Raw genomic sequence first — 12,503 nt, 5'->3', positions numbered from 1 at the left:
TCAGAAAATTTCTGGAACGGATTATCTGGAAGTCACTTTTACAAAAGGATAAAATATCATTTTAAAATTTACGCGGTGCAGTCAGAAATTATGGGGTGTAGAAAGAAAAAGCCATTATGAAAGGGTTTAACTATCAGCTTTCTCGCTGTAACAGATTATGGCAACACTCACTTCTTCAAGAAAAACAAATTAAGGCCATTCTAATTTAAAATCTGAAAGCAAATACTAAATGTTTCTTTTGCTTTTAGATGCTGATAAACATGCACTTCGTTAACTAACGCAAGAATGAATGGAAATATTCAGTACTGTCATTATAAGTCAAGGTAAATAAATACATTCATTAGGAAATCAACTGAAAAACAATACAAAAAATGTTGACAACAAAAAACTTCAAAAAATATTTGCACCTTTGTCAATTCTATCTACACCAGTAATGATTGATTATACCATATCAAGCACGTTGCACACCTTATCATTCAAGGAATTATGGTACAACAAAATAAAATGAATATCAAAACCAAGTTAATTTAATAGTTTAGAATCGCAATTAGCAACAAAAAGAAAGTCAGTATTCTTCCAATAAAACAGGTAGAAACTGAAGAAATATCGTGTGCACCCACAGTACGCACTGCTCCGGTGGCTTCATCCTTCACTTTAATGCTGGAAGAGCCTGAAAAACAAAGAACCACGATGCTAAGTAAGCTAACCCAAAAACCAAAAGAAATTAACATGAGTTATACGGATAAGATAACTATAACAAATGAAATTTCTTTTGGTCAAGCTCGTATAAATTAATTAACCTTTCTCTTACATTTCTAATGAGAAGACAAAAAATCATTAAAAAGTAAATTAAACTCTCTTCAACCTAATAATAGTCATTAATAAGCTTTCCCGTTGCTTGAATTACAAAACTCCACTTAATTTTAAAAATTAAGACATCCTCGTGTAACATTAATATATGTTACACTTCAATATATTTTAATAATGTAAATCAATCTCTTAGGAAAACCTTTTAACTCTTTGAGGCTCTCAACAACTCATTTTGAACTATCATATTTAGAACCCCAAAAGATGAAATAAAAGTAGGGCTCATAGTGTTTAAAAAACATCATTTAGTTTTCATAGGCCTAAACTCCATTTTAATAGGGTGTGTTCGAAATTAGCTTGGGGCAACCCTAAAAGCTGTATAATGAAAAAATATACACCCTAAAACTTTTTTATCTTGTCACTTTAAGAGACCCGTTTACAACAAAAATAGACTAACATGTAGCACACTTAATTTCTTATGGTAAGAGTTTTAAAATTAGATGGAAATGAAATATAATAGAAGATTCTCTCAACCTAAAGTAGGGCCCAAAAATAAACCTTTAAAACATATCATACGGGAGTAGGTTTCGGCTAAGTATGATGAAATTAACTTAAATTAAAGAGTACTAAAGGAAACAAGCTACGTGATTTCAACTATAAACAACTTACGAAATGTAATTATTGCTCCAATTTATATCACAATTGTTTTTTACTTAATAAAAGACCTCCATTATGATTATTCTTCTCACAATTATGATAAGTGAGTAAATATTTAGCAGTTGGGCATAATCGGAAAGGTACTGTACTAAATATTGCATTGAAGTTTAAAAAAAATCAAATAATTTTTATTATTTTAACGGACAACTAAAAAGGAACAGATGCATCTGCAACAAAGTAGGAAACAAACATTATGAGACGCTGCTTGATACTTACAGTTGTAGTCGGTCCATCCAATGGCCATATTTTCAAGATCATATATCACTACTTTATTGGATAGCACCAAATCTGCAATTGAAAATAATTCAAAGTTAATGATATTGAGATCCAACGCTGACAAAAAAAAAAGATATACAAAATGAATAGAACTGGCTTCAGTTACATAGACAAAGCAACAGAAAAGGTAAAGGTCCAAAAGTAAGTTTACAAAAGTGTACTTTCTTCAACACAAATTATGCAATAGATGAAAAGCTGTAAGATGAACCCTCACCATTGTTCGAATTATGGGTTCTGGGTTGTTGAAGAAAGAAAATAGAAAGAGATAACCAACAGTTACAAACATATTATTGATTGGATGTGAAATACTTAACCTAATACACCTATTTGTAACAAATATATTATTACTAGTACAAGTCGAAGCTCAATATCAGTAACACAATAATAAATTAATGACCCTGATATCTTAACAATCAGAATATGACTTAATGCACAAATTTTGTTCGGTAAACTTACACTATGTTGATGGATTAATTTATAAAGTGTCATTCAATTCTAAATAGTACCTCCAAGAAGGGTCATGTCCTTTCCATTCTTGGCTTGTGACACACTTTTCTGCCAGCCGATACACCACATACGACCATCCTGGGGTCAATCAAGCACAAATTAATATCAGGAAACACTATAATCAAATCCCAGTAATTGATCTTATCAACCCAAGGTACTCAAATAGATTCAAAAGATACACAATATATCAGTAACATTATCAAGATGCCGATTTAAATTTTAAACCATCATTATAGTTGAAATTGAACAATAGATACCTTTAATTTTCATACAGAAAATTTCTCAATAATTATACATGGAATTTAATTTGTATGATAAACCACAGAAAGAATCAGGTACATTGAAGAAATTGAGAAACCAGTTCAGAAAACAGGTTAATTTAAGATTAGAAAGCCTTTTGCCAATTGAGTATTTGAGTATCTAGCAGACAAAGCTTCACAAATAAGAAGCTGGGTACATTTACAATGAAATGATGTTCCTACTCACATTAAAATCAAACAGGTAGTCGTGAGGATAAACTGTCAGAGAAAGAGAATCCTCAAAATGAAACTTGACAACTGGAAATCCACGATCAACACTGCAAGATTACAACAATCAATAAAATAAAGGCCGCATATGCTAGACACTATCGATGCACTTGTTGCCTTCGTGAACTAATGAAATTGAATTGTCAAACAGAGAAATGCATTTTAATTACCCAAACAGCATTTGAACAATGAATACCAAGTTACTATTTAAAAAAAACACATTTTTAATAGACAATTCTTTTGAAATATAGTTATTTGTAAGGTATCAACAAAAGGTTTATATACTTCTTTTGTACCTAAATAGTCAAACATGAGATTCTTTATACATAATTATCCAACCTACTCAACAGCTCCCTTCAGAAACAAAGAAAAAGGACAAATAATAAAAAACCCAAAACAGAAAATTCAAAGGACCGGTTAAGGTGATTGTCATACATTTTTCTGTAACAAAAGTCCTAATAGCACACAATACATTCACTTCATTAAGAAGCTAATAGGTAATTTTAAAATCAAAAGGCCAACATATGTCAAAGCACCATCCTTGCTAAAGCGCACAAATTTTATTACACAACCTCTTATCCTAATTACTACTGCCTTGTTTCCTTTATTTTATCACAATTGTTTTCCTCCTTCAGTTTTCAGAATATTGGATTGCCGGACATTCTCAAACAGTCATGGATGGATATTTACGAAGATACATTTAAATAGAAATATGAAGTTGACACATCAAACCCTATGAACTAAACAACCAAGAAAATAAACCTAAAGTATCTCAAATAAGTTATGCAATATTGTATGTCAGTTAAAAACAATGAGGAATAAACCAATACTTGTTCCAGTATAAAAGATAAATGTAAATTTTAAATAAAAGAATGTCACAAAGATAAGCGTCATACTTTCCAGCATACTGAAAACAACTAAATTGTTGTTCAACAAGATATAATTTCAGTCCAGGCTGCCGGGTCAAAACCTATCATAAAGAACATTAATGAATACTCAAGTGGAAATATTGATTCAGTTAAACCTTTATAGATACACTTACCTTTTGCATCAGTTGGTCATAAACTAACCCAGGAAGATAAGCCAAGGTTGTTCCACTATCTATTATTGTCCCCCTCCCATTTCCAGACTCAAATATATCCGAGGGAAGCTGTAGTGTATCTGTATCAACCTCAATAGTCTTCAAAACTACGTTATAGTGTGCCCTATAATGGTCAAAAGATAACAGTTACGGCATAACTTTTTTAACTCAAGATCTGAATGAACTGAATACCAAAACATTATATATTGCAAGTACTTGAAAAACATTTCACAACTCAAACCAGAGGCCTCAGATGAATATACTTTCAGAAAACGTAAAGCCATAAAAACAACAGAAACAGAAGGAAGGCCTTTATTGTGTGGCCTTATAAAACATAAATACTAGTAGTGAGATGGAATTTCCTACATCCCAATTATTATTAAAAATTTGTTAAAACGATCCCCGCAGGATCCAAAAGGGGCAATAAAAGACAAAAAGTTTGAAAAGGTGCTGCTCAATACTCCTGCACTAATGACATTGACGTAAAGCAATCAAATTGATAGAAATATACAAATAAAAATCTATTAGATATCATTGGTGTGAATGCTGTATTCCACTCTCGTATCAAGCATTTACAACATTAGCTTTGAAATTATATTTCCGTTACTTCATTTTCTGAATCTTTTATAAATATATTATATCAAATGTTTAAATGTCCAAATGGAGAAAAAAAGAACCACGCAGATTCAGCACTCTAGGGAATTTTCTACCTTCAAATAATATTAAGCACTGCTCCCTACTTCAATTATAGAACAACCCAACCAACTGAAATATCTTGTGAAAATCGCATGAAGTTATTCATAAGACAATTCATTATTGGTAGCTCTGCGTGACCATCAAATTTACCCTTAGAGTTATCTCATAACCAATATAATAGTACGAGAGTGAAATACTAAGTTACCGTACATACATTCTTGGTACCAATGGAGTTGTACTAACTTTTGGTTCCACCACTTCCCCGATGGCAAATATTCCACCACCACGAATATTGTCAAGGCAATGTGAAAATATTTTTTTCACCTTTCCAGATGCAGCAAGCTGAGAAAGTACAGAAGAATTTGCTTGTCCAAAACCCATTATTCCGTCAAGGGCTTGTTCAGAAGATGAACCCAATGTCCCAGATTGTACAGCGCCACACCTGTCAGCAAAAGATTAACCATAGAAATATAAACAGGAGAAAAAGTTGAAATGGCATAATTTTTATTTAATCTATATCAACCTAGGAACTTATTAGCCTGAATATTTCTAATTAAAAATAGTATAGTGAAACTTCCTACTTGCTTACAAAGTTTTCACATAACCAGAAATAGATGACTCAAACGAATGGAAATTGTGTTCAGAACCAAGATAATTCTCTCATAGAAACCCCTACTCTGATTGAACACCAGACATGATCGGCCTAAAAATTATCATAACAAGACAACAATAAAGAGATTTAGTGAGAAGTTAAAACATTGGTACTTAGTAATTGTAATTATTCTCACCCAAAAATGATACTGCTATTTTGTGGCGTAGTAAGAAGATTTCCATTGACACGGTTATAAGTAAGATAATCCTGGACATAGTATCCAGAAGTTGCACTTCCGTCTCCATAAGTTATGCTGTAGGGGCATGGAATTTCAGACTTGCACCCAGGCATTGGACCATCATACGCGGCAGCACAAAAGTCTTGCTCACAAGAAACCAGCTCTGCAGTTTCAGAGCTCTTTGGGTCATAAAGAGTCAATTCTATCTGTTGCAACAACCACAAATCTAGGAAATTCAACAAGGATCAAAAGTCATCGATTCAGAATTTGAATCTGCAAACTGAGGAAAAAGTCATAGATACGTACACCGAGATCACTTTTCCTGGGACATCTCGAACACTCAACGCAATTCACCCACAGAATGTCACTTCCTGTATCAACTTGCACATAATAATCCTTCGGAGGAGAGCCAAGCCCAAGTTTTGTATAATACAGACTAAACCAAATAAACAACAACATAAGCATGAAAATAAAGAAAACCGCTGCTACCTCCTTCAAAAATCATAATAATTAATCCTACTCCTATACCACAAATCAGAATTCCCCACTTACAGGTCACAAATTCTAAAAATTCGCCACATTCTGTCCTTATAACGTATATTCAAACACTACCCCACAACAAACTAACTGGAAAAAAAAAATCTTATCAACTGTCTCACTCTATTTTCCTTGTATTATTATTATCTTTAACCGAATACTTGATTTTCTTGAGAGACCGTATGTTAGAATTTAGAAATAACCATATAGTACAATTAAAGACATTCATTCTGAATCTAAAAAATATTTAGTCCTTACGAATTTTAATCCCGTACAAACAAATATTCATCCAGTTAAAACACATGTGATAAAGAAGCAAAAGAAATGAACCCAGTATTAGTAGGGACACCATTGCCGCCAAGGTTGAGATCCACGGCGGAGAGAATTCGACCTCGACGTTGAGCATCGTGAGCTTTGATAGCGCTTAAACTCCTTTTCTGACGCTCCACCGGAAACACTAAAGTTCCGTCGGCAACGCAACTCATTTCCGCAACTAGAATCGCCACCAATATCACTAAACCTCTCGGATCCATTAATTCAGTAGCCTAACTAGTTCAATTCAACAGAAAGAATCAAAGAAATAGTAGCAACAGATCCAGCACAGCTCAATGAAGCTCGATGCGACTCGTTTCGGTGCTTTGGCGTAAAGGTGTAATGGTTTTGCCGTGTTCGGTCCGTTATATTGAAAAAGGTTAATTCGGCAATGGAGAGGATTATTGTGGAATGAGAACAACCAACAACAAAATTTTAAAAATAAAAATAAAAAACCGACCAACAGTGACCCAGAGAGATTTATTATTTTTAAACGTCAAACGACGCGTGTTCTACTCGTTTTGACACTGTTTTTGTTTCGTTTCATTCCGCTTTAGTTGAAGGGTATCTTTCGTGCCGCTTCATCACTTTTCAAAATTTATATTCATGAAGTATCTTATGTCATAAGGAAAGTAATGATTATCTATGCATAACGTACTATGTGTATATCTGTGTACCGAATAGATAAATAATTAACCATTTGATAATAGATCGGTTAAGATAATCTTTGAAATACATTATAATAATAATAATTATTACTTATTGACAGTTAATAAAATAATTAAAGTCCTTTATTAGTAAAGGTTAAACTTAATGTTAAACCCATTTTAATATATATAAATATATGTTTAACATGTAAAATTAGGTAATTAGTACTTATTTTTTTATTAAATATTATTATACAAAGTCATTGATTTGAGGTGTTGGAGTGTTTTTTACATCTATCCTCTCACATGGCTTGAGTAACAAAAAAAGAGAACGAACAATACAACTTAATAATGGAGGACCATCATGAAGTTCATCTAGTCTTTAGAACAACTTGGAGTGATTTAAATGAGAAATCTCTATCTTACCTGAAACACATACTATTAGTATTAATAATATATATTTTGTAAGACTGGTTCAATAGGTGTAACAATATATTAGCAAACAACAAATATTTTTAAAATAAATTTTAACTTGACTCTAATATTATGTTAAAAAATAAATTTTAAATTTAATTTAATTTCACAAAATCAACTTATAAAATTACATTCGTATGTATATTATAAATTGACCATTTAGTTAACGTACAACTTCCAACAAATTCACTAAATAGTTTTTTCGTATTGACAATATAAAATCATTAAATTCAATTTTTTTTATTATAGAAGTAAGAAAATGATACTATCTGCGACAAATATGCTTTGTTAAAAGGATTTTGACTTCTTCTTTGGACTTGTACTTTTTATTATATATAAATCCGATGAGTTAGTATAGTAATAAAATAATTCATTATTATATATTAGTCTATACATTAATTAATTAGAAGAGAACAAGTGATAGAAAAACAAAAGTATGGTATGATTATATGGGTCATACATGACAGTGCAGTTGCATGCTATTTAATTCGTTTATCTTCTTTTTAATTAGTTTATAAAAAGTAACAAAAGATTATACTTATTTATATTTTAATAAGTAAATACCGAACCAAAGCAAGCACCCATCGTTTTCTTATCTCTCTTTTTTCAGCTTTTTGTAAAGTTCAAAGGTTGTTTTATAATGCAGAGGAACTCACGCTCAATAGGGACTGGGTGAAAAATGAAAAGCTTTGCATGTGCAACATGGTTTTAAAAACTCATAATTTTTTAGTTCTCGTATGGCAAGATAATCATAACATTTTTGTTACTAAAAATATATTACTATACTTATTTATTCTTTTTGTGTTGTCGGAATGATTCTATTGACTTTTGCATGTGAGTGATGTGTGATAGACAACATTAAAATACAAGTCGTTGAATCGTGTCGTAAAGTTTTTAATTTACATTTTTATTGGGCATGCGGGTTGTTACTTACAGAATGTTTTGAGTTTCTTTTTCAAAGAATAATGGATTGTCTTATGTTTTCTTTGGCTTGTGATGTGAAAGATGTAAAAGATGTGAGTGTGTCTAAATATGGAATTGGGGAAGTTTTTTTATGCTTATTTTTTAATATTTTGTAAGTAGAAAAATATTTTTAATAAAAGAAAAATCACTTCAAAAGATGTTGAGAGATGTAATCAAATTAAATGTAGAAAAAGTTAAATTCGTATTATTATTAAATGAAAAAAAAAATCATAGTTTGTACTTTCGTTTCGTAAGGAAATAGAAAATAAAATTTTAAAATCAAATAAATTAGCTTTTTTCATTAAATTTATTGTGAAATTATGAATCTCCTTTCTTTTTTACTCCTTTTCATCTCTTATTTGCATGCATTCTCATATTATAACTAGGAATGGCAATTTTACCCGTGGATACGGGTACCCGCGGGTAAAATCCGTGGCGGGTAATAACTATCCGCAGATATTTACTACCCGCGGGTAACGGGTAGCGGGTATTTTAATACCCGCTTTTAAACGGGTCGGGTACGGATAGTATACTACCCGCCCCGCGGGTATCCTTTACCCGCAAAAAATTAAAAAATAAATAATTTATATATTTTTTTAATTAAATTTAATTAAAAATAAAATAAAATTATATTTTATTAGTTTAAATTTTATTAAAATTAAATTTTAATTTACATTTAATTTAATTTATATTATATATATTTGTATTTTTATTTAAATTTTATATTTAAAATGTATTAAATATTTTTTTTTTATTTTTTGCGACTATCCGCGGGTACCCGCGGGTTTTAAAATACCCACGGGTATTTTTTAAATGGGTATCCGGTGGGTAGCGGGTCGGGTTGCGGGTAGGCTCTACCCGTACCCGATCCGACCCGTTGCCATCCCTAATTATAACTCTTTTTTTCCAAAATTCTCAACTCTCTTTAATCTTAATTCATTTTTTTTATCTCTTTTACTATATATCCTACTGAGTATGAAATAATAGATACTTCGCAGTTATTTGTATAGACTTTAAATTTCATTTTTACTATATAATTTATTTGTTCTTTATTTTTACTCTTGTAAAACTCTTTTTCTTTTCTTTTTTATTCATATATGCAATCAATATTTATTGTTTACCTGAAATATTTATGTTTCAATCAATATTTATTGTTTACCTGAAATATTTATGTTTCAATCAATATTTATTGTTTACCTGAAATAAATGATCTCACATGATCCTCCTAACATCTCAGATAATGTGAAGATTTTGTTCCTAAAGAACACCACTCATTTATTTTATATAAATTTGAAATGCATTTAAGTTTAAAATATATTACATTTAAAAAATATTTTAAGCAAGGATATTAAATAAACATTGTAAAATTAATAATTACAAATATATATATATATATATACATATATATATATATATATATATTAAATATGTTTTATTTAAAAATAATAATGAATATAAAATATCTCAGTGTGTACAAGGATTTTATGTACAATTTCTTTGTTTTCATTTATCTAAATCAATTGATATTTTCTCTCGTTTTTATACGTTTCTCATGTAAATAATACATTGCTTATATTTTGTTTTTTTTTTCATTTTTTTCTCTTTATTTTTTTTTTTCACCACCCAGATAAAGCATAAATGAAAGGCTTTAGTTCGGTCAGAGATAAATAGAAAAAAATCAAAATATTTTTCAATTACAATGGAAAGTAAAAACTAGTTAAAGATATTAAAGAATATTTTGTTACGAATGTTTGTAGGTTGAATTGGATGAGATTTTAACAATTTAAGTACTCAACGTACTACAAAATATTTAGTTGGGTTAGGTTGTTTTTTTTTTCATTTTTCAATTTAATCCAATTCATTCCTGAAGGTGTTGGATTGTATTGGTCATGTGGGTTACATTAAAAAAAAGTATATATAGTTTTATTGTAACTTTTAAGTGTCATCACAATTAAAAATATTACCATATTTATAAATTTAATTAAGACTTCAAGCAAGTTAATAATAAGACAAGTAAGACATAATAAGTTTGTCAAAAATAATTCAAGACATGAAAAAAAAACATAAAATTTATTTTTCATAATACAAACATAAATATAACCATGAGTACATGTTCCTTGTGTTAAACTCATCAACCAATCATTATTAAAAGCAGGCTAGTTTGAGCTAGATTGACTTTAATCTGATCATAAATAAAACTTAACTATATTTAATTAAGTTTAATTGAGTTAAGTTAAATAGTTGAATAGTTCGAGAATGAACATCTACATTTTATAATATTTCTAATCATCTCAATTTTTTTTTAAATCATACACAATATTTGATGTAATATTAAATACTAGTTTTCATGTTTTTGTTTATTAGCATTTTTAGATAGACGCATTTTCCATAAAATTTTAAGGAATATAAAAAATTTTAATTATTAAAAAATTAATTTTTGTAATTTTTATTTGTAGGTTAATAATCAAACATATTTTCTCAATTTAAATATGGTAAATTAATTTTTGCAATGCTTTTTTTATCAAAAATATATTAAATAAAATGATTCAATAAAAAAATTGTTCTTACCCAGAATTTGAGTGATTACAAATCGGTAGCAAGATCCTAACCATAGTTTGATCACTCTTTTTGTTTGGAAATAGTCTTCTCGTTAATGAAAAGATCATTAACAAAAGATCTTCAATGATCAAGCCGGTAAAAGAATTAAGATCTATAATGTAAGAATGATTATGAAGTAAATATTTATTTAAAAAATACTAGTTATATTTATAGAATCAACATTAATCGTGAGTCTATGTATATATTAAAATAGTACTTACCTTGAAAAGTATAGTAACAATATAATAAATAATAACTTCTAAAAATTTAGTTATAATATAAAAATATGGTCTAAATAGACTTGAATTGTTTGATAAGGCTTATTAAAATTTATTAAACCGTATTCTTTAATATACCTAATGCACAAATAAAAACAAAAATATTTCATAATAATTTTGTTAGAACACACTCTATCTTAAAACACATTAAAATGTAACCTCATACATTGAATTAAAATGGCAAAAGTTAAAAAGGAATATAAAGAATTGGTTCATTAATTTAAAACGATTTTAAGAAAAATTAAAAAACCTAGACTATTTAGAAGTTACTAGAGACTGGAATGTTGCGAAGCGTCAATGAAAGAAAAACTCGTAATGAATTAAAATAAACAATAACAATTTAAAAATAATAAAAATGTTAAAAAATAAATAATAAAGAAAATAAATTATTATAGATACAAATTGGTTACAAAGAATGAGTGTCATTCCTTTTTTATTATTTCTTAGTACGAGTGTGACAAAAGAAAAATTGCATGTTATGGGTTGAAAGAATGAGTACTTTAGATGGTTATTTATTTTAAATGAATTTTTATTGTCGGTTTTAACTCCTTAAAAACAAAATAAAAACTCAATTAAACTTCGTGCGGAAGTCTACGAATAAAATTCTTTTAACTCATAGATTATGGAGGTATTAAAAAAATCGTATTAAAAATTTATCAAAAAAATAACACATCCACGTAAATTGTGAATTTTGCGGGACGGTTTGGTTAGTTTGGTCCAAATATTTAACTTTATTTATAATATTCACTTTCAATAATAATTTATATCTCTCTAACTTAAAAATCAATCATATATATATATATATATATATATATATATATATATATATATATATATATATATATATATATATTATGTGTGCTATACAGTGGTTATAGTACGAATATATTGAATGCTTAAGGATATGGAGGTCTTTTTGTCTTTTAAATGTCATTATCTAGTTTCGTAAGTTAGTTTTCTATTTTTTTATCTAGTTTTATGTATTTCAATGCATTTGATGTATGGGTCTCTCGTATGTATAATTTGAGTATTCTTTTAAGTTTTTTACTAATCAATGCTTATAATGACGAATCCTGATTATGGTTTTATTGTTTATAGGTACAAATAGAACTTTTTGAGCCGTGAAAAAGTATAAGATCTTCTAGAACGATATTCTAAAAGGTAAGAGAAGTTAAATGTATTGTTTTAAAAGTTTATGTAATTTGTTAAATTGTAATTATATGGAATTATGGTGGTATCTGTTTTAATTTTTG

The 12,503-nt window shown here is 28.9% G+C and overlaps 1 protein-coding gene across 2 annotated transcripts; it reads right to left on the bottom strand.

Moving 5' to 3' along the window:
- Window positions 1-374: 374 nt before the first annotated feature.
- Window positions 375-6,756, bottom strand: LOC108322810 (aspartic proteinase 36). 2 transcript variants are annotated; one of them, XM_017555069.2, is made up of 10 exons: window positions 6,309-6,754; window positions 5,748-5,877; window positions 5,400-5,647; window positions 4,826-5,053; window positions 3,877-4,039; window positions 3,731-3,804; window positions 2,794-2,884; window positions 2,307-2,385; window positions 1,741-1,812; window positions 375-670 (listed from the first exon to the last, which is right to left on the bottom strand). In XM_017555069.2, exons 1-10 carry the CDS (start codon window positions 6,509-6,511, stop codon window positions 528-530), a joined length of 1,431 nt encoding a protein of 476 aa, XP_017410558.1. In that variant the 5' UTR covers window positions 6,512-6,754; the 3' UTR covers window positions 375-527. The 2 variants fall into 2 exon arrangements, with proteins under 2 accessions (XP_017410558.1, XP_052730558.1); XM_052874598.1 differs by lacking the exons at window positions 2,794-2,884; window positions 3,731-3,804 and having other exon boundaries at window positions 6,309-6,756.
- Window positions 6,757-12,503: the final 5,747 nt, after the last annotated feature.

This window comes from Vigna angularis, chromosome 3 (genome assembly GCF_016808095.1).
Source record: "Vigna angularis cultivar LongXiaoDou No.4 chromosome 3, ASM1680809v1, whole genome shotgun sequence".
Taxonomy (NCBI): Eukaryota; Viridiplantae; Streptophyta; class Magnoliopsida; order Fabales; family Fabaceae; genus Vigna; species Vigna angularis.
Note: the sequence above shows the minus strand (reverse complement) of the source record. Positions and strands in the feature narration are given on the sequence as shown.